General features: G+C 32.6%; 3 protein-coding genes across 3 annotated transcripts; all 3 read left to right on the forward strand.

Moving 5' to 3' along the window:
• The first annotated feature begins 623 nt into the window (after positions 1 to 623).
• On the forward strand, positions 624 to 1956 carry LOC145054793 (putative membrane-associated kinase regulator 1). The gene has a single exon (XM_079003050.1). The coding sequence runs from the start codon at positions 751 to 753 to the stop codon at positions 1723 to 1725; it is 975 nt and encodes a 324-aa protein (XP_078859176.1). The 5' UTR covers positions 624 to 750; the 3' UTR covers positions 1726 to 1956.
• A 7836-nt stretch (positions 1957 to 9792) lies between these two features.
• LOC145054794 (NAD(P)-binding Rossmann-fold superfamily protein) lies at positions 9793 to 12208 on the forward strand. The gene is made up of 6 exons (XM_079003051.1): positions 9793 to 10125; positions 10754 to 10906; positions 11073 to 11166; positions 11236 to 11318; positions 11424 to 11577; positions 11716 to 12208. The coding sequence occupies exons 1-6, from the start codon at positions 9970 to 9972 to the stop codon at positions 11949 to 11951; spliced, it is 876 nt and encodes a 291-aa protein (XP_078859177.1). The 5' UTR covers positions 9793 to 9969; the 3' UTR covers positions 11952 to 12208.
• A 6247-nt stretch (positions 12209 to 18455) lies between these two features.
• LOC145051755 (NADPH-dependent aldehyde reductase 1, chloroplastic-like) lies at positions 18456 to 19792 on the forward strand. The gene is made up of 4 exons (XM_078999576.1): positions 18456 to 18623; positions 18706 to 19082; positions 19167 to 19522; positions 19608 to 19792. The coding sequence occupies exons 1-4, from the start codon at positions 18501 to 18503 to the stop codon at positions 19628 to 19630; spliced, it is 879 nt and encodes a 292-aa protein (XP_078855702.1). The 5' UTR covers positions 18456 to 18500; the 3' UTR covers positions 19631 to 19792.
• Positions 19793 to 23344: the final 3552 nt, after the last annotated feature.

Consider the following 23344-nt stretch of genomic DNA (forward strand, 5'->3'; position numbering starts at 1 on the left):
TTGACCGGTTAAAAAAAATCCATATGGATTAGTTGGCTCTTATAATAATAATAATGAAAAAACAATAAAAATATAAAACAGTAAAAATTTATTGATTCTCCGTGAAACACTGTTCTATTAACAAACCTCGACCGCATTGATGAATCCCAACAGTAGCAACTGTTCTATAACTTCTTCCTAGTTTTTTCAATACTTCGTTTCTTTTAAAGCAAAAACGCTAAGGCCGATAATATATAATTATCTCGTGAACATTAGCTTTTTTTTTTCTTGCTAATGTTGACCAGCTTTAATATAAAACAATTTTTCCAAAAATAAATGAATAAAAATAAAAAAAGGGTTAAAAGTTTATGTATGTTGAATTATATATTAATACAAGAAATATATTTATATAATTATATACTATAATATAATATGATACTGTATTCTGAAAATATGTTAAATTTTACAATCATATTCATGAAGTACTGCCTTTTAAACTTTTTGTGTGGATATTTTTGCTAAAAATCAACAGAAAAGTTTTAAGAATAAGTCCAAAACCCTAGAAAACTTAGATTAGTTTACGAAGATAGAGCCAAACATGGCATCACCCTACTCCCTTTCCAATGTCTTATACTTGAACCCCTCCAATCTAATCACATTAAATCATAACCCTGTCAACACCTGTTCTCTTTCTCTCTCTCTCTTCTTCCATAAAGTACCAGCCATTGACATAGATCTAACAATGTAACAGAGCTTATCTCCATTTTACAAATGGCGGATCATCATCATCTTCATCATAATCGTCATCTTCGTAAAGCTGGGAAAACCCCCAGATCACAAACACTCCCATCCTCCCCTACTCATTCATCCTCCTCCTCCGATTTCGAATTCACCATCTCTCTCTCCCCTCGCAAATCCTCCGCCACAAATCTTTGCCCCGCCGACGACCTCTTTTACAAGGGCCAACTTCTCCCTCTTCACCTCTCCCCTCGCATTTCCATGGTACGCACCTTGCTTCTCTCTTCCTCCTCCACATCTTCATCCGCCACCACCGCCCGCCACTCCTCTGACTCCCACTCCTCCTTCTCCACCGACGGATGCGACTCCTCCCGACCCAGCTCCGTCACTGACGACGACCTTCATCTCCAAACCAAACTATTCCCTTCTACCTTACAAACCCAGCCTTTCATCTCCCACCACCACAAGAAACCCAATAAGTACTTCTCCTTATCTAGATTCTCATCTGTCTTCCGCAAGGAAACCAAAGCTCCGGCCACCACTGGTACTACTACCGCCGCCCGTATTGACCAAGATATCTTAACCGGATCTTCCGTTAAACGCATGAGTGTGACAGCTAAAGAAATGATACGAAAGTATCTGAAGAAAGCAAAACCGTTGTACGAAAAGCTATCGCAAAGACAGGGTCAGACTTTTCAGGTTAAGAAAACGGGTCCTCCTCCACCTCCTCCTAAAACGGAGGAGATCAGAAGCAACAAGGAAAACGACGTAATCTCTCACTCGTTCTCAGGAAATCTCCGGTATCCTAGAAGGAGAAGCTGCGTATCGAGCTGCCCATCATCCATGCGGTCATCTCCTAGTCACTCTGGAGTTCTATGTCGGAATAGTGTGATGAGAGGAACCGGCGGCGGCATCTACTCCAACAACTCGTCATCCATGGAGGAATTGCAGAGCGCGATTCAAGGGGCGATAGCGCATTGTAAGAACTCCATGACTCAGAACAACTAGAAGAAGAAGGAGAAGAAGAAGAAGAAGACGGTGGAAGCCTACAGGTTACAAGTCCGGCCATTTGCGCAAGGTACAAGGTATTTACTTCACCTGTGATCTGGATCTGACTGGTTTTGGTAGATTTGCTAGCAAGTACTTGAAAATGTAAACCTTAAATCATTTATTAGACTTACTATGAGTTGTTACAATAATCTTTTTTATATTGATCGACTAACACATGCATGATTGTCATCTTCGGTTGGATTTTTCGAATAACTTGTGCATGTATTTGCATATTCATGAACAATGAATCGGTAACATATGGCTTAATTAATATGTATGGCTATGTGGTAGTAAACTTTTGTTGCTATTAAAGATGTATTCAATTAATTTTCTTTTTTTATTTTTAAATCAACATATATTGGTAAAATGAAATCAAATTTATAAGAAGGTTATATACAATTAAAAACTTCAACTATCAACTTTTAGCTATCATTTTAGTATTTTACCAATTACATAACTATGTATAGATATCTCGTTATTATTAGACGTAGTTTACATTATATATATTTGTTATGGGTAATAGAGTATAACTTATTGACTGACTTAACTGATATTAATGATATAAAATGAATTAATAATAGGCAAATAATTGATGAGGGCCACGTTCCATGTGCGAATGCTAGGTTTACGATGGTGATGCCAGTGTACTTTTACTCTTCCTGGCTTGGATAATAACGCCAATTTATTGACAACCACCTTCGATCCCTTTAGCTTATGGATATTAGATCTGGGTCTTAAAGGGTGAAATTGAATATCAACTTATAATTACACGTATCTTAAAATGAATATAATTAGGAATCCATTGTTTCTATAATAATAAAAAGAGAGAATGAAGAAGTTGGTAGGAGATGATGCGTTGTGTTTTGATGAGATTGTGACAAAGACATTATCTAGACGTGTACAGAAGACAACTTGAGATATAAATTGCTCGGTTAATAACTGAACAAAACAGAGTAACAGGCAGATATGAAATGATGGGAAGATGGAGATAGGCCATCATTGAACTTATCACTATCAACTTTACACTCCCCACTTCCTTCTCTCTCTCCTTTGACCGTATTCAAAATTAATCTGTAGTCCCAACCATTTATGTTTAGTTATCTTGTTGTTTGTATCATTTACTATATTGAATTTGTTCAACAAAATATTGTTGTAGATAATTTATCACTAAATTTGTTACTGGTGTTGATATTTAGTTGACAAAATTGCAAGAATGGTTACATTGTTCGTTAAAATTATGTGTTTTTAATCTAAAAACTTTTGTGGTGTAGCAATGGTCAAATTTTAGATTTTCTTACTGTTCTTGTTCCTTATTAGCTTGAAAAAATTATTATGTCATTATATTTATTTTTTATTATATTATATTCTTTTTTTAACTTATTATTATTTTTTTATTTATCATTTTTAATATTTACTCTAATTTATATTTTAATTGTTATATAATTAAAAATATAAAAGCCCACAATTCATCTCTCTTAAGAAATCATTTTCTCTGTCGTCTCTCTCCATTGTGTCACTGGAAAATATCTCATCTCCCACCATACTTTCTCTCCCTTGTCTCATCGGAAATCACCGTCGGCGCTGCTATACTCGCTAATAACCACACCAACTCCATCTATCTATCTATCTTTTCATTACCGCATGGAAAACCACCACTAACAACGACTCAGTGCCCCCATACTCGCGGAAATCACCGCCAACTAAAAACCCTAGTTCTGTTTCTAAAGATTGTTGAAGCCTAGCTTTGTTTCTGAAAATCCCAGCTCCGGCGGCGTTTAGATCTTTATGTTGTTTCCTAGCGACTTTTGAATCTCTTTCATCCATGGCAGTCAAGCCCTAGATTCGATGATGTTCAAACGAAATTCATATCACATTCATATCTCCAGCCATGATGCGATCTTCTTGATCTCCGACCATGATTTTGAAGCTTTGATGATGTGTCAGACAAGTTAATGGGAGGCTGAAGGTGGGTTTCAAATAAAAAAGAAAGCTTCACCTTTAAATTTCTCTACCAAAATCAGTGAAATTCAAATATATATTTAAAAGGTTAATCGTGAAATCTCCATATTCATCTTCATTCAAATATGGTAGACGATGACGGTGTCCGACAACCACTATCTAAAGCAAAAACGGTAGTGGTTGGAGGTTTAGGAGGTCGACGGTAGTGGATGTAAGAGAGAGAAAGGTGGAGTAAAGAGAAGGTTGTTGATGGTCGACGATTGAACTGGCTTTAGAGTTGCAAATCAACGGTCGCTGGCCATTCAGAGGTTTCCGACTGCACTAGATGGTGGTCCAGATTTAGTGTTTATCAGTGAGAAAATAAAGAGGGGGATGGGATCATGTGTGGTGGGTGGAATCTCTCTCTCTCTCTCTCTCTCTCTCTCTCTCTCTCTCTCTCTCTCTCTCTCTTTTTAATAAAAATAAAATAATAGAAAATAATAAAATAATTAAAAGAAATTAAAAAAGAATTATTTAAGGGCATTTCTGTCATTTCAGGCAGGATACAGACCAAAACCACAAAAATTGCCAACAGTAGGGACCAAAAGCACACGAGGTTTCCAAAATTGGACAATTCATGCCCCAAGAAACGTTTTTTTACCAAAGTCACAGATTTTTGGCAACCAGAGGGACCATTTTGCAATTTTATCATGTATTTTTATCCCGTTATCACGTGATTATGTTTACGTAATATTTGTAGCGGATTGTTAGACCCCATATGTGTTACAAGAATCCGTGATATTGTGCTATTGAAAACCCCATGGTAATATTAATTAATAAATCTTACGGTTAAATACATAGTATGGACAATGAGAGTTATAATCCTGAATTTATAGGAGTTACCATATGTGTAACATTTAGTTAGGGGTCGTTTGATAGTTGCTAACTGAGTTAGTGCTGACCGGGTTAGTGCTGACTGAGTTAGAACTTCTGACTGAGTCCATATCTGATTGAAATAATACTGTTTGATTATATATTTGACCGACTATGGTGAATGATGAAAAATTATCATATTACCCCTTGATGGGGAACAACAATTGTTCATTAACATAATAAGTAAAAAACAATTGTTTATTGATTATTTTAGTTATTAAGTAAAAAAAAGCCTATGTCATACAACAACCTTTTGTTTCACATGGATAAGCAACTCAGAAGCAACAATTAATCAATTTTTAAGTTGGATCATTTACATAAAGTCCTTAATGCAGTTGAAATATTAACATGCAGGTGAAAATTCTCACTTTAGATATGATTCATTCAAACAAAACTCAATTATTAGGGATAAGGAATCAACAATGTATAATTAGATGATAAATGAAAATCAAACCTCAACCAACATTGTTGACAGGATACACACCATTCACCATTCAACAATACTTCAAATATATGTCCAATTTCAGCAAACGAAAAAAAAACAGAAAAAAGCTTGATTTCATGTCTGATTATATATGATTTCATGTCCGATTTCAGATCATACAAGTGGAGCAAGCTCCTAATTTCATATATGATTTCATTGTGCATCTAATTTCAGAAAACGAAAGAAAAAAAATGAATGCAGCTTACCTTCGAGATGCTGAGGTTGAAAATCCAGCGATGGCGGAGGACTTGCGGAGCAAGCTGCTGGTGTTGGGAGGGTAGCGAAGGGTAGAGGCTTGGCCGTTTCCCCTTTGAGCGGTGAGCGACAGAGAATGCACGAGCGAGGGAAGAAGCGATGGTGAATAGTATTCTCGTTGTTTCAGATTGAAGGAAGAAGTGAATGTTGGGAACAAAGGACCGAGTCAACTTTGTTTTCTTGGAGGACCGAATCAACATAAAATTGGGGACCGAGTCCCTAATTTGGACCGAGTCCAAGGATGCAAAAGGCAAAACAAACAAGCTGATTGGGGATTGAGGACCGGGTCTTAACTTTAGACCCAGTTAGAAGGGTTATCAAATAGGCCCTTAATGGCTTACGAGTTAAGCCGGTAGCCATTATATTATGTAGTTTAATTAGTTTGGTGACAAAAAGGCCATAGAGTTTAGTTTGTAGTAAGTAATTACAAGTTTTGAGGAACTTGTTAAATTGTTGATTAGTTGTTGGTATGTGGCAAGCTGAAGGGCAGCAGAGGCCGGTGACCAAAGTTGGAATTAGTCTGCTAATTAACCAGATGAGTAACTCTACTCTAACGTAATATATTTATTGGTGTGTGTTGTTATACAAATATGATAACTTAATATACTACGATATCGTTATATTATGCATTGTCGAGGTGATAGTATGCTATAGTTTGATGAAATGATTTTAGGTGATAGTTGATATATGAAATGGAAAATAAACGCGATGTACTTAGTTTGGACAGAGGATTCCCAAAAGGGTGGTTATGATAGTTGTGAAACATTGGTTAATCTTGACATTGTTTCCATGATAATTTTTATGGTAAAATGATACTAGTAGGTGTCATGTGGTGTCAGCATGTTAGTAAATAATAATCAGCTAGTATAATTTACTTAGCATATTGGATGTGACATATATCTTAGGTGATAAGTTAAATCTGTAAATGATGTGATGTGTTGTTATGTTATTGTAGTTGTTCATTAAGCCTTATGACTTACAATGTTTGTTATTGTTGTGTTGTAGATTAGGTTGTTGCAATGTGTCTGACTCATATCATGTACTTGACGACAATACGATTTGTGATGATAATTTCTTGTATTCTAGTATGCTAGTGTACACCAAAATGTTTTATAAAGTTGTAAATAAAAGATATTTTATTTGAGTGTACTTAGTGCGAAAACATGGGTGTTACAATAAATTCATATAATACATATTTATTATTTTGTTAAATGAAGATTAATAAATTATAAAATTCTTTGATATTTTTGTTTCAAATAAAGAAATTGTAAGTGTTAAAATATATTTATATTTAATTGTATAAGATAATTACCAAATGTATGAATACGATTTATTTCATTTTAAGAGTATTTAAATCAATTTGTAAAAATCTAAAAGAATTTTTTTTATTAAGCGCTAGTTGAAATAGATTTTCGATTCTAAATCATTTATTTAACTCAAAAGGCAAAAATTCCTACGGCCAAACAAAGCCTTTTACTATTTTTCGAGGTGTTAATTTATTTTATTTTTAACTAGAAGCTACAATCTCCTTAAAAGGTACTTGCTAAACACAACCTAAAACTCATATTATACTTTGTTCCTTATGTTTGTGCAAATGCAAATGCTATTTGTATTTATTTATTAAATTTTATTTTTCTTTAATTTCTGGAATAAGGAGATCAGATGCCATAAGAAAGAAAGACAACATAACACCTAGTTTTCGAGTTTTGGTAAGAAAAAAAAGGAACTAAAATATGAAGAAAAAAAAAAGAAAAATGAATTTTGGCGTTCATGAGTTAGAAAAAAGAGAACAAGATACACCCTTATTCATAATCCATAAATAAAGCCTAACTTCCAAACTCCTCCAATTTGGAAGGAAAATTAGAAGAGAAGATCATGCATCAATTATCTTTTGTTATTTTCTCTAATTATTTCAAAAATAATTTTGAAAACAATTTTTTTCGATTATCTCTTTAAATTGAACTTATAACAAAATATAAAAAAGAGAAACAAAGTAAGGACAAGAAACATATATTTTAAAGGAAAAGAAGCATCGCCGTTTCTTATTAATGGAAGAAAATTCATCTAAGTTTGGAAGACAAAAATTATATGTATCAAATCCATAAGCTTTATCCAAATAATTAAACATCATCAAACCCAAACCCTTAACCAAACCCCATAATTATTTGAGCTAAAGGTAAATAAAAACAACGTAATTTATTTAATTGTATATTATATTATCTGTCATTTAATTTAATCCTCCATAATAAATGAAAATAATTTTGTCACTTGTCATCCTCTTATGCATTATGCCGCATGTTATTTTGTAATAAATTTAGATTAAATTATATCTATATGTCATTTTATCGTTTTATATTTTAATTTATTAAATTCCATATAATCATCCCTAATAAATAAAGAATTTTTTGCCACATGTCATTTTCTCCTTCATTTGGACACATGACATTTTCTAGAATTTTTGAATTTTCTATTTTCACTTGTCATTTTATTATATTTTTCATTTTATTAACTTAAAATTCCACATTTAATATGTAAGGTAATATATATGTAATATATTTATTAGAAATGATTTATATATGTAATGTATTCAATACATTAAAGCCTCATTAATTTTATTAATTTAAAAAAATTTCTCATTTTTCTTATAAATTCAAATTTTTCTAATTGTTAAAATTTCATATTTAATTTTTTCAAATAAACTCATGTAATACACGAGTTTCATACCTACTATTTAAATATAATAAATCATCCCTAATAAATAAAAAACTTTTTGCCACATGTCACACTCTCATTGATTTGACCACATGTCATTTTGTGGTTATTTTCAATTATTTTTTCCACATGGCATTTTGTGGTTTTTTTTTTCATTTTATTAATTTCCACATAATATTTAAATGTAATAATAAATACATATCAATTTCATTAATTGACTCCTTCTAATTTCAAATTTTCTAAATTAAAGTTTAATTAGTTTCCTTTGTTTATTTATCTAAATTATTTGTTTAATTTAAAGAAAAACAAACAATTTAATTTTAATAATTCAATATTTTCTATTTTTTTCTTATAAATTCAAACTTCTCAAATGTTTAGAATTTCATATTTTTTTTCTTTAAAATGAACCCATGTAATACATGGATCTTACACATAGTTTATTAATAATACAACTTTAATTAGATCATAATTTTTTTTGGTATGCCACATCAAAGTCAAAAAAGTTAATTAATCGGAAGGGAGGTTACAAACGATATAATTTTATTTATATTAAATGAAAACATAATTTTTCTATAATTCCCTTACATAATAATTGTTCTATAATTGTTCTTGCGTTTTTAAGCTTCTTTTGTTTTCAATATAATCAATCTCAATTTCTCTTTCTTTCTCTCTCTTTCTCTCTTTCTCTCTCTATCTGTCTATATATATATATATATATATATATATATATATATATATATATATATATTTATTCAAAAATACCAAAAAATGACATGTGTCCAAGTTAAAGAGAAGATGACATGTGACAAAATTATTTTCATTTATTAGGGAGGATATATATATATATATATATATATATATATATATATATATATATATATCCTCTCTTTAACTTGGACACATGTCATTTTTTGGTATTTTTGAATAAATATTTTTTCATTTGTCATTTTCTCATATTTTTTTAATATTTTATTAATTAACAGATCATATTTACACCTCAATTAATAATTACCTTAATTAAAAATAACCAATAAATTACAATATTATTACTCATATAGTATTCAATATGTTTCTTTTTTAAATTCAAGTTTTAAATTTTAAATTTAAATCTAAAATTTCAAATTTAAATAAATATTTGTTTAAACATTCATATATAATTTTTTTGTTTTATCCAACCCGTATAACATACGGGTATCACAACTAGTGTAATAATAATTGTATATCCAATTCATCAATGCAACTTTCCTTATAGTTTATAAATTTCTAAATTGAATCCAATTATTTTAGTTGTTTATTTATTTAAATTATTAGTTTAAATTTAAAAGATAAATAAACACTTTAATTTTAATAATTAAATATTTTCCTTTTTTCTTATAAATTTAAATTTTCTAAAGTGTTAGATTTTCATGTTTGTTTTTTTTTTCTTCAATAAACCTATATAATAAATATACATGGATCTCACAACTTGTTTTATTATAATAATATATTCTTTTTGTTTTTATCACAACACAGCACGATACTTTTACAAATATACCAAACTATAACATTTTGTTTTCAGTTTTCATATACAAACATCATCCTTTATAAAACTATATTTGGATGTTGATTTTATAATTCTGTAAAAAAAATTCAAATCATAATGTTAGTATAAAAATATAAAGCTATAATTGTCTTTTAAATAAACAAATCAATAACATTTCATTGCAATGGAAAAACCGAAAAGTTATGAAAGCAGAGTTGCAACATGGCTAGTAGCTTGGTTGGCCGACTGGTAGCGCCACGTGAATGGTGCAAGTCCGTCCACGCCATACGCCTTGCGAATTGCTTCTCTTCTTCACCCCTGCAACCTAACATCTGCTCTGTTTGAGTTCAATTCCAAAATGAAGCTTCATCTTCTCAACCGATGTCTATTCTCAACAGCTAACCTTACATCTATGATCAAATTACGAGCATCTTCTTTTTCTACTTTTACATCGAAACGAGAAGGTGGTGTTTCCCTGGTGCAAGGAGCTTCAAGAGGCTTAGGGCTTGAATTCGTAAGTTTGAAAACTCCCTACTCCATTGACATCTATAATTGAATTTTCATGATTTGCATTAGGGCTATTCTTTTACCAGGTTATGCTTCATACCTTATAAGGGATTTCTTGCCATTTTTTTACAATAACGCACAAATTGAGAACGAATAACAACAGTGATCCTATAAGCGTTTTACAAAGAAACATGACTTCATAACTTTATTGTATAATGAAGTATTTTAGACTTAAACTTAAATGTACTTTTCTATCAGCTATGGAGTTCTTCCGTTATCAAGCAATGTAATTGTTCCCTCTGTTAAAAATTAAAGACATTGGCCTCTAAAGATCCGATGATTAATTTCACTTCAAATCTAGGTAAAATGTGATTAATAAGCTAAACCTTTTACATAATTATACTCATTCATCCGTTATCAAGCAATGTAATTGTTCCCTCTGTTAAAAATTAAAGACATTGGCCTCTAAAGATCCGATGATTAATTTCACTTCAAATCTAGGTAAAATGTGATTATACTAGAGGCATCAAGTATACAAATCAAAATGATGCTTCTTTCTTTATCCTATATGATAAATTGAATCGAGTTAATCTAAATATTATCTTCTTAGATTTTCTTGTATGTATGCTTTACAGGTGAAGCAATTACTAGTGAAAAATTCACAAGAACATGTGATTGCTACATGTCGAAACCCCAATGGAGCAGCAGGATTGATTGAGTTAAAAAACAAATTTTCTGAAAGACTCCATATTCAAAGGTTGGATCTTACCATTGAAAGCACAATAGAGGTTACTTCTTGTCACTTTTCTTTCAACATGGAAATCTTGAATAACAAGAACAGAATAAATCAAATTTATTTCTTGTTTAGAAATCTTCCATTACACCCTTTCACTTTTTAAATTTGAGTCTGTTTTCACACTGATTAAATCAACTAACAATACATTATTATATCAGGAATGTGCAAGGGACATAGGTGAGAGACATGGCTACTTAAATCTTCTTGTTAATGCATCTGGTATTCTTTCAATACCTGATGTTATACAACCAGGTATGTTTAAATTTTAAATTTATGTCAAATCTTTTATTATCCCTAATTTATACTTGATTTTATATACAGAAACAACATTGACCAAAGTAGAGAGATCATCTTTGATGCTTGCTTATGAAGTGAATGCAGTGGGTCCTACTTTGGTGACCAAGGTATGATCATCTACTTACATACTTCATAAATTCACTAGAAATATTTCCCTTTTTCTTCAAGTAGAGGAATTTTAAATATTCCAAATATGAAAAATAAAAAAACAGCATATGTGGCCTTTGCTAAAGGCTGGAGGTGGAAGTGGGACCCAAAGAGATGTTGCTGTTGTTGCTAACATAAGCGCCAGGGTTGGGTCAATAGGAGACAACCGTTTAGGTGGATGGCATTCATATCGAGCTTCCAAATCTGCACTTAATCAGTGTAAGGGCGTGGACTGAATGAGAGTAAATTACCGTTTTACCCTTGTATCTGGAGTTAAAATATATATATATATATATATATATATATATATATATATATATATATATATATAAGTACATTGCTATGATGATTCTGCAGTGACGAAATGTATAGCAGTTGAATTTGCAAGAAAGAAGGATCCGATTATATGCATTCTGTTGCATCCTGGAACAGTGGACACTGATCTTTCTAAGCCATTTCAAAAGAATGTTCCAAAAGACAAACTTTTTAGTAAAGAATTCTCGGTAGAAAGGCTGTTGGGGATTATCAACAGCAGCAAGAGCCATGATAATGGGAAATTCTTTGATTGGGATCATAAGGAAATTACTTGGTGATTGGGAATTGAGGTATTTGATTATCACTAATCTTTTGGTTATATATGGAAACAGATCTCACTATACATGTTGAAATAACGATTTATGACACTCATTGAAAAGATTTGCATTATTTTAATTTGTATTTAACGTCATGAGTCATGACATTTGCTCGTATACAATGTTTTTAAATGTTGAGATGATTTGTTGAGGAATAATATTGTTGACATGTCGTTTTGTTTCGTGACATGAAACAAATTGAATTGGCTTTCATTTCTCGTGATCTTAGCTTTCATATTTTGTGTTCCCAGCTTTTGTGTTCGTGTTAATTATCATCTCTAGTTTCAACATTTTTTCTAGTAACGATACGGATGAAAACCCTACATGTAAACAACCACAAACCAACGTAAGTAGTGGTAGATTGTTTAGTGATGATCAAGTAATACAATTTTTTTATTATCCTACAAAACGAACAAAGTAAGCAACCACGAATCAACACACGTAGTACCTAATAAGAAACTATACATGCTTAAAATTTATAAATTTTGCAAGAATTGATGAATTTAAAAATCTAGAGTTTTTGGCACGATGAAAGATAGGGAATCATCATTTCTTATTTTGGCCACAAGCCTTGCAACTACTTATTAGTTTACTAACGAGAAATCAGATATATTTTTACATTTTCTTTCTACTTATCCTTCTATTCATTAGATCAATACAAGTGTCAAAATCAAGAAAGAGGATTAAGAGAGAATTAGTGGTATCCATTAATCCACATGTTCAGTAGAAGGATAGGTAGGAAAAAAATGATAGAAGGATATATTTTTTTTTCCTGTAATAACCATTCAAGTTTTTGCTACAATCTATTTTTCGCAATAAGATTATATATAACGGAAAACAAGACATACACAACAATAACAAAATTAAACATATATAACACTTGAAGATGACACCTATACCGACCTGCATTTATAGACAAAATTACATAAATGGTACCTATGTGTGGTAAATCATATTAGATTTGGTCCTTATGATGAATTTCTTCTAAAGATGTTGTGAGAACCCCTTCTCTAAACTTTACATTATTATTACTTCAAACATCCTACATGCATATTCATAATATAATTTACAAAAGTTTGGATACAAGCCAACTATTAAGATTTTTACAAAGTTTTATATATATTACATAACTTCTCAGGAATTTACACTAAATACAAAAGTGATAATATTAACTATTCTACATCTTCTTACAGTACATGACTATTCTGGATGTTTATCACCTGCAATAGTTAAACACTGAGAGGGATAAGTAGGTGACGCTTAGTGAGTTCAATGACAGTTACATTTTAACGCTATGTCATATATATATATATATATATATATATATATATATATATATATATATATGCTTAGGTTATTTTGTTTCTAATAACTATTGTGTGCCAGAATGCACAGATCTAGACCATTGGATGAAAATATAATCAAGGGCCATGATCTGAGGGTCTATGATAGTAAAATATGATAGCATGTACCATATAATCACACAAATTTCAGCATAAGGGCATTTTAGTCAATTAACCTATATTAAAAAAAGGAAATTTTCGTATTTTTAGGGATAATTAATTCCTTTATTTTTAAAAATATGAATATTTTAAATTAATTCAAAATTAAAAATTTGATTTTATTCTGTCAGAATGATAGAATGTTAGCAATAAACTAGTAAATATATTTTTCGATTTTATTCTCTCAGAATGACAGAATGTCAACCATAAACTAGTAAATACATTCTGAAAGAATACACAAAATCGATTCTTGAAATAATAATATACAAAATAATTACATTGTATGATTGTGATTCATTGAATAATAACAAACATTCTAAAAGAATAACAAGTATAATTCTTAAAAAATAACAACATTCTTAAACAATGAGTGTGATCATTCTTTAATTCATTATTCAAGCCTTTCCCATCAGGTCTTTAAACCATTCTTCAAGTCATTTCTATCAGAAATTCATTGCCAAGTAATTTGTAATGATACACTTGTAACAACTGCACATTAAACATACAAATAATTAACTATAATTCTATCAGAATACAACAATAATATTCTAACAGAATAAACTATTCTTGCAGAATGGTTTTGAATATTCTTAAAGAATTAACTACAACCATAGCCATAAACAATCATTCTTCTCTTATACTTTCAAACATATGCAATTCAACAATTATTATTATTATTATTATTGCTCCTTATAAAAAGAACATGCCAATTAAATATGTTACCTTGTTCAAAAGGGCAACGAGCAGGATCTTCACCAAAATATAATGCCAATGCATCAACATTTATACCCTGCAACACAAACATTATAAAATAATACAATATATATATATATATATATATATATATATATATATATATATATATATATATAAAGTTTAATTCAAAGGGTTGTTCTTGATTCTTACCACCACAGAATAAAAATTTGTTACGGACCCCACTTCCAACTCAACAATGTTGATAAACTGATTCGGTGTCTAACAATGCAACAAAGAGGAATATTCGCATCAGATTGTAGTTTTATATATAAAAAAATCGAATTAGAAGAAATTGAGTAAAATATTTGTGTATTTACTTTACTTTATGAAAAACTTCATAGACAGGGCCATCGTTTGCTGAAGCATCTAGTTCTTGTCTGACCTTTTCAAGACCCTTAATAATGGCCTGCATTTCTTCTGCTGAAGACTTCAATTGTATCCGCAAACAAGAAAAGCCTTTCATTTATCATTTTCTTTAAATAAATCTTTTATTTTTTGATATTTTTTTTTCTTACTGGCATTTCGTCGAACAGTTGGAATGCATGATATGTATCCAACATCGGTTATTAGGCAGCAAAGAATTGAAACATCTCAAATTCACGCAATTAAAAAGACGAATTACAACCGTACAGATCTTTATTCAACAACATACTTTTGATAGATCCACCTAAGCAACTTGCGAGAAAATGTAAATTTGAAACAAACAGAGTGGTCGTTATACAAGAGAGCCAATTGTAGGAGTAACCTCATGAAAATGGTAATAATCAAATCATATACCTGTATTCTGTTGTTATACAAGAGAGCCAATTGCAGGAGCTGATAAATGGAGAAACAAGGAAACAGTGGCTGGAATGAGACGCCGGAGCTTCTTCGCTTGGTGAGAGAGACTCAAGGCGTACGATGTTGTTACCCCTTGAAGTTGGAGGATTCAATTTGGTTTAAGCGTGCACTCGATTTAAGTAGTCTGATCTCGGGGATGACCTAATTTGCCAACAGAGGGATTAAATTGAAATTAGGGATGGGAGGAGAGGAAATCGGTGATGGTCGGCTGGTAGAGGAACAACATTGAAGTTGCTGATTGAGGTGCGGCTACAGGTTTTTTAGGGCGATCGTTTGAAGATAAAGAGGGGAGAAAACTAGGTTTTAGGAAGTTAATGAATTACCATAATTAAACATGCAAAGATTACTATAATACCCTTACATGATTTATTTAAAGATTTATTATTTCCTCAATTCTCATTGGTGCATACATGCACACAATAGTTGCTAAAAACATTTGAACCTATATATATATATATATATATATATATATATATATCAAGATGACAGAAGAAAGGAGGGACAAAGAACAATAAAGGCATATGTGTATCATATGACAGACTTTCCATATCAACCAATGATTTAATTCAAATAATTTCAATCAATGAAATACAACAATTTCAACATGATACACAGAAAATAAACAATTTCGGATTATCATTTTGCTAGAATATACAGGCTTTCAGCCCTACATAGCCTTATGCCAATACCAAAAGTGATACGAGTCATGCTCTACATGGCCAAAGGCATAAAGCCAATACCAAAAGTGATACGAGACATGCCCCACATGGCCAAAGACATAAATCCGATACCAGAATAATACGAGACATGCTCTACATGGCCAAAGGTCAAAGCTAATACCAAAAAATGATACGAGACATGCTCTACATGATCAACAGTATAAAACCAGGATAACACAGGAAAGCACATTGAACATATAACACATAACATATAATTGTTCCTATATTGAACTTACCGTGAAATAACCGAATGATAAAATGATAATTTGGGCAGCACTTCGTTTCTAAAAATGACTTTATTTGACGAAACCAGGGATTTTAGTTGAAAATCGGGCTTTGTGTAGGCAGAGTTTCGATTGAAAATATTATTTTCTCGGGGTCTTCGGTGCGTCGAGACTTACTTCGGGTGTTGGGGTAGTTCCCTAGGCTTCGGGAGGTGTTAGGGTAGCTTGAAAGGAAGTAGAAGGTGAAAGAGAATTAAATATTGTAAACAAAATTCAGAAACCTCGCATCCCTTTTATAGGGGTCCGAAGCACCTGACTACGCTGGGCGTACTTCAGTATGCACAACGAACCTTCGTATGCTGCGCGTAGCTACGTGTCTTCTGATGGGTATCCAAGCTTCGGACGTGGCATAGTTAGGACACGCACCCATCATGCGAAGGCGCTGGGGGGCTGATACGTGTCTTCGCAGTATGTTGGGCGTACTTCTCCAGTCCAGCCATGTAATTTGTGCCATAAACTTCAAATTTTTATATCTTTCGCATACGAGCTCCGTTTTTGACGTTCTTTATATCCACGCGTAGGTGAGATTATACTCTACAAATTTCGTTTAGATTCAGTTGGCTAATTTTGAATTCATTTTTAATATTATATTTTTAACAAGCCTGGACATGAAAAGTCTGTTAAAAATTCATAACTTCTAGCTTCATCCGACGTCCGTTTTCATCTGTCTTTTTACCGTTGTACTACTATTGACGAGATCTTTGATTCTCGTTTAGGTTGTGTCGGCTAAAAATCAATCGATCTTTATTTCGTGTTTCGGGTTGTGTACTGCTATGTTGAATCTTAGAAAAATCACAACTTCCTCATACGAAGTCAGATTTGGACGTTCTTTTATGAAAATTCTTCGGTTTAATGAATACTACGAGTTTCATTTAGATCACTAAAGCTAAAAAATAGTTTATTGAAAACTCACTTTTTACATCATATAGCGTCATGCCGGTTCTGTCGCGAAACTTTAACGAGTTATAACTTCTTCGTTATAACTCGGATTTCGATGAGTTTTTCACCTAAATGTTTCTAACGAGATAATCTACAACTTTCAATAACATCATTTTTAATTATTTACAACTTTATATTTTCGTTAATTTCAATAGTTGACTTTTGATCGGAATCTTATAAGACTTCCAATATTTTCCGAATGATTGTAAACATAGTTTACTTCAAGTCTCATAAAACTATCTTGCTAGAACTCAACGCTCAAAATCATATATTATATAATAATATTCATTTTTAAGCTATCAAACTTACAAAACACGATAATTATACTTGATTAATAACGTGTATGTTACAGATGTTCTCTAAGTTTAAAATTTTTGGCATAAACATTTTTGTGTAAGTCACTCCGCTTTGTTAAGCACCATTAAGTACATACCGTTTCTCTGAAATGTCTGAAATGACTAATATACGAACATTATTGATGACTACCACATGTATGGGTGGTGGTGGGGAAGACTATTATGAGAAAAAAAAAAGTTGAATTATTTAGTGTTTTTCCGGTATACAAAGGAAGAACTATTATTCCCATTGTAAAGGTTTATCAAGTTTGAGTTGACGATGTACGTGTATATGCAAAAAATAGGGTACCTTATGTTCTTGGAGATGTGCTTGGTTTGTATAACGTTTAGATTTTGTAATGATTTTTTTGAAGTATTATGTGCTTTGATTTGAATCTAATTTCACATTGGATATCGTTTTATTCATGAATCTGTTACATTTAAGTTGGGATACATAAATATTATGGAATTGAGATGACGAATGGCTTAAAAGCTTATTGATAGTTGGATCAAGATGATGACATTAAGTTTCAGAATTCATGGGTGGTTGTTATAGGTGGTGGCATATATACGGTGGTGCCCACGTGTTGTTATTAGTTCTTAAGATAAATTTTAGAAATGGTTCCCATGACATCAAGGGCATATCAGGCGATGCATAAAAAATTAAGTAGTTAACCCCTACTTTTAATTTTAACAGAGTTAGTAAAAGACCGTTTGTATATGCAATTTCAAACTTATGGATCATCGTTATAAAAAATTGCTTATATAGATCAAATCTGACAGGTTTACCAAATAGAGGGACCATTTATGTTATTTTGTCTTTGTTATATAAAACCATCAATATCCAGTGAGAATGGAATAGTTGGCAGTCAGCACCAATACATACATGCTTCTGACACGTAGATCATGAGAGTGACACATATACAACTTGTAATCGGTGTAACTCGGTCATACATCCTGCAACTTCAAAGCTAAACTCGCCACGTATATACCACCACATCTTACTTGTCATCACTTATCACCCTCTACATACCATGCATTCCCATCATATATATAGAGCTCGAATCCGTCACTTTGATCTCCAAATTAAACACATTTCATCTCTTAACTTGAATCAGAAACTTTTGCGGCAACAATGGCGACCGACGGTAAGAACTTCCCACGACAGAAACAGGATACGCAACCAGGGAAAGAACATGTCATGGATCCTATCCCACAGTTCATTAACCCTAATTACAGACCTGCTGATAAGCTCAAAGTAATATCCTTGTGTTCTTCATTATATTTTCATGTTTGAGATTGCATCGATAGCTGTTCTTTGATCATGTGTCATCATGCAGGGTAAGGTGGCGCTGGTTACTGGTGGAGATTCTGGCATTGGAAGGGCTGTATGTTATTGTTTTGCGAGAGAAGGAGCAACTATTGCCTTCACTTACGTGAAAGGTCGAGAAGACAAAGATGCAGCAGACACCTTAAAGATCATTAACGATTCCAAAACCAAAGATTCACAGGAACCGATTGCCATACCTACAGATTTAGGGTACGACGCCCACTGCAAATCAGTGGTGGATGAAGTCGTCGGAAAATATGGTCGTATTGACATCTTGGTGAACAACGCCGCCGAGCAGTATATGTGTAAAACCGTTGAAGAAATCGATGAGAATTGGCTTGATAGAGTCTTTAGAACCAATATCTACTCCTACTTCTTCGTAACAAGGTAAAAGATTAACAATATTCTTATGTAAGAGATTGATAATTACAACTCTAGTTAATTATTGGGTTCGTACGTGTACATGCACAGGCATGCATTGAAGCACATGAATGAAGGAAGCAGCATCATCAATACAACATCAGTCAACGCCTACAAAGGCAATGCTTCATTGCTTGATTACACATCAACAAAGGGAGCGATTGTGTCGTTTATTAGAGGTCTAGCACTGCAGCTAGCACCCAAAAATATTCGAGTCAACGGAGTGGCACCAGGACCTGTGTGGACCCCACTGATCCCTGCTTCGTTTCACGAAGAGAAGACCTCCAAGTTTGGGTCGGAGTGTCCGATGGGTAGAGCCGGTCAGCCTTACGAGATTGCACCCTCTTTTGTGTTTCTGGCTTCGGAGGACTCTTCCTACTTTACCGGCCAAGTCCTCCACCCTAACGGTAAATTTTCCGGTCACTTTTTACCAACTTTTTGGGGTATGTGTGCGTTGTTTGGTGTAAGTTGCAACTTGTCTTCATTTTGCAGGTGGAATGATTGTGAATGCTTAAAGCTATGTAGCGGCTATCTACGAGGGGGGAACCAACTTTTGCGAAGCACTCTTTTCAAGTCCTAAATATATAAATATGTGTAGTCAGTGTAATGTTTTTATAAATGATATGATCGTGTATATATTGATGTGCAATAAAATGTAGCACTTGAATGGATATTGGCATATTGCGCGCTCTGGCTCTCGTCGAGTCCATTCGTAAGTCGTACTACATGATATTTAAAAATCAGAATATTTGTGTCGAGCTCGTGTACAACATTAAAGAACCATCGACATGTTTTCATTTGAACAATCAACTGGAGATGAACTAGAATATCTAATCATTTGGTCGTTAATTCGTACTTTTTTTTTCTGTAATATCGATTATTTAATTACGTTCATTATACCGTTCTGCCAAATCACAAACTGCATCCTTCCAACTTCTAGAAAATAGTATTGCTACCCTTCTTCAATTCCTTGACGCTGCCTACCAAAGCTCAAGTCTAAAGCTCTTACTTTTTTTTTTTTTAACGGCAAATCTGCTCTTAATTCCATTCCACGATCCATAATGAGATTTGAACCTCTAATGTACCTTTTGTTTTATCTCGTTTTCTCCTAACAAACAAACATCTAAAATAAGATAACATCATTTATATTACGATTATTATATATTTTTAAGAGACATTGACTTTTGTTTTATCTCGTTTTCTCCTAACAAACAAACATCTAAAATAAGATAACATCATTTATATTACGATTATTATATATTTTTAAGAGACATTGACTGATAACAAAGTTCCTTTTTAATAGATATTAGAAAATAACCCAACTTCTAGCTACTAAATAAAAAAATTGCGATTCTCAAAATAGCCATGGGTTGCTTAATTTATATATTACTATTATTTTCAGACAATAAATAATTTTGAAAATTGGTCAACATGGACGGGCGACATGTCTGCTGCAAAAAAGGTCGCCGCTAATGCTTCATTTTTATCATTTCAAATCGATATTTTTATCGAAGAGAAGGAACAACGGAGCAATTCCATTCCAGTCGTAACCGATGGTTCCCGACTTTCTCTGGTTTCCGCAACCGTAACCATTTTTCCGATTACATAAACCATCACAAATGTTATATTAGTCGCCGCTAACGCTTCATCACAAATGTTATATTAGTCGCCGCTAACGCTTCATCACAAATGTTATATTAGTCGCCGTTACTACTATTTTGTCGCCGTTATTGGTTTGTCGCCACTAATAGCTATCTGTCGCTGCTAATGTGTCATCGATGCTAAAATAATTTTCATTTTTTTCTGTTTATTTAACATTAAAATTATAAAAAACAATATAACATGTCTAAAAACTGCTACAATTTTATAAAAAATATTAACCCAAAATATTAATCCATACACAACCAATTCAAAATATTCTTCCAAACAAAGTGCAACGTATCCAAAATATTATTCTAAATAAAATATTTCATAAAATCCTAAAAAAAGTAGTTATTCGTCCTCATCACTCCTATCATTTCCTTTCATTATTGGTGGCGGCAATGAGCGAAACCACTCTTCCAATAATGCAGAACAGGTCGAGTCATTTAGTATCGTTTGCAGTATTTCCAACTACAAAGAAAATAAAATATATTACCAACATATCATAATAGCATCATATCAAATTATAACCAAACTATATGATACATAATATTGCATATGCATTATAGCATTATACTTTTTTTTTTTTAATTTTCCCATTATAGCAGTGTACTTTCCAAAAAATTACCAAACAATAAAAATACCATATCAAACTAGTTATAACCAAACTACATGATACAGAATATTACATATGCATTATAACATTGTACTTTTTTTCGTTTTTCCATTATAGCATTGTACTTTCCAAAAATTATCAAACTACAAAATATCAACATATCATTATAGCATTCTACTTTCCATTATAGCATTGTACTATATACTAAACAAAAAATTACCAACATATCATTATAACATCCTACTTTTTTTTCGTTTTTCCATTATAGCATTATACTTTTCAAGTTAAACTAACAATTATCTGTGATTGTGGTGGTTCTTGTTTCATAGGTTGTTCCTCATCATACATAGAAACAACCGTAGGAGGTTTACGCCCAATGCCTATGATATGTCTATGTCGAACACCTAATATTCTTTCAAAACATTTTCTTATATCACTTGGTGTTAGACCGCTTGTTGCAGAAGAAGCTTGGGTTTGTTGATTGATCTCCTAAAGTACACTAATAGGGACTATAAAGAGATATGATGGGCATCTTGATAATTATCATTGTTGATAGAGCGTGTGTGCTTAGTGGATGATACAACAGTGATACCATTGGATGACATCCAAGTTAAATAGCGCATGAACTATGTGGAGAGACCAATGATAATTCTTGATAAGAAGACGAAGGCCTTATGCAACAAGGTGGGTTCCTTGGTCAAGGTGTAATGAAAACACTAGAAGAGCTCAGAGCGGACTTGGGAGCCCGAGGCGGGGATACACAAGCACTACTCGGATTTGTTTTCAACTAAGGAATTCGAGGATAAAATCTAGTTCAAGTGGGGGAGAACTATAACACCAAATTCTAGGTATAATTAATTTTGTGGTTGTGGGTATTTAAGGCTTAAAAATACAATAATTTATGGTAGCCACAACATGGTAATGATAGAACCATGACGTGACGACACTAGATGAAACGTACATTAATTCATTTGAGTGCCATGACATGGCAAGATCTTGGTCATGACGTGGCAGCCAATTGTATGCAAAACCCTAATTTTCTGGGCCTTAAGCCCTATTAAAGGGATGTGATGGCTAGGGTTTGCACACCCTCAACCTCTATCACCACCTTTTCACTCCAAGCAAACCCTAGCCCCCATTTCTGAATTTTAGAAGCTTTTTGTGGTGATTTTGGTGTTTTGAAGGATAAGAAGGTGTTTATTGAGTGTAGATCCAACAAGCAAGCTCATCCTCCACATTCTTACACATATTTTGGACCATTGTAAGTCTTCAAGTTCCAATCTTTATGTGCTCTGCTTCTAGATCTAGGTGTTTATGCTTTGTTCTTTATGTTTGGGTTATTTGGTATGGTTGGATTCCATAACGTTGACAACTTTATGGATCCTTGAGGTCTTCTTGTGGTTATACATCCCAAATTTGAAGAATGATTGAGTTTTAAATCCTTGCATGAGGTTTTGACCTTATTTCGTTATTTTTGACCTAGCTAGAGTTCAAGACATGCATGTCTATAAAGCATCAATATTTATGACACATTGGATGTGAGAAAACCTTTTGGAAAGTATGAATATGTAGCTTGAAGGATTAAGAGCTTAATGCCTTAAGCTGACCAGAATAGTTCCCATGACGTGGAGGGTTGGCTCCTATGACGTGGAATTAGGTGGTCTTTGCGACTGTTTTGTCGTGAGGTCACCACGACGTGGCAACTGCTTGGCCATGACGTGGTGACTGACTGATGGACTTTTGATCGTTGACTTGACCGTTAACCTTTAACTTTTTAACCAAGTTGACTTTTGGTTAACTTGAGGATTTTTGGGCTATGGATTATGGAGTGGTCTCTGATTGTTGTATATGAGGCTCGTAGTACCAGTTCTTAGATTGAGAGGGTCGTACTATTTATCTGCTAGACTGCAATGTGAGTTTTCTCACTATACTTTGTATTGTTGTATGTATCCTTATGTGTAAGATGTTGTAG

This window comes from Lactuca serriola, chromosome 5 (genome assembly GCF_051521515.1).
Source record: "Lactuca serriola cultivar US96UC23 chromosome 5, Lser_US96UC23_V15, whole genome shotgun sequence".
Lineage (NCBI taxonomy): Eukaryota > Viridiplantae > Streptophyta > Magnoliopsida > Asterales > Asteraceae > Lactuca > Lactuca serriola.

Bases quoted from the DNA above. Each gene is read 5' to 3' on its own strand.
- LOC145054793 (XM_079003050.1), top strand. From the start codon at position 751: ATGGCGGATCATCATCATCTTCATCATAATCGTCATCTTCGTAAAGCT.
- LOC145051755 (XM_078999576.1), top strand. From the start codon at position 18,501: ATGGCGACCGACGGTAAGAACTTCCCACGACAGAAACAGGATACGCAA. The intron at 18,624-18,705 runs GTAATATCCTTG...GTCATCATGCAG, and splicing joins GACCTGCTGATAAGCTCAAA to GGTAAGGTGGCGCTGGTTAC. The intron at 19,083-19,166 runs GTAAAAGATTAA...GTACATGCACAG, and splicing joins TCCTACTTCTTCGTAACAAG to GCATGCATTGAAGCACATGA.
- LOC145054794 (XM_079003051.1), top strand. From the start codon at position 9,970: ATGAAGCTTCATCTTCTCAACCGATGTCTATTCTCAACAGCTAACCTT. The intron at 10,907-11,072 runs GTTACTTCTTGT...TTATTATATCAG, and splicing joins CCATTGAAAGCACAATAGAG to GAATGTGCAAGGGACATAGG. The intron at 11,167-11,235 runs GTATGTTTAAAT...TTTTATATACAG, and splicing joins ACCTGATGTTATACAACCAG to AAACAACATTGACCAAAGTA.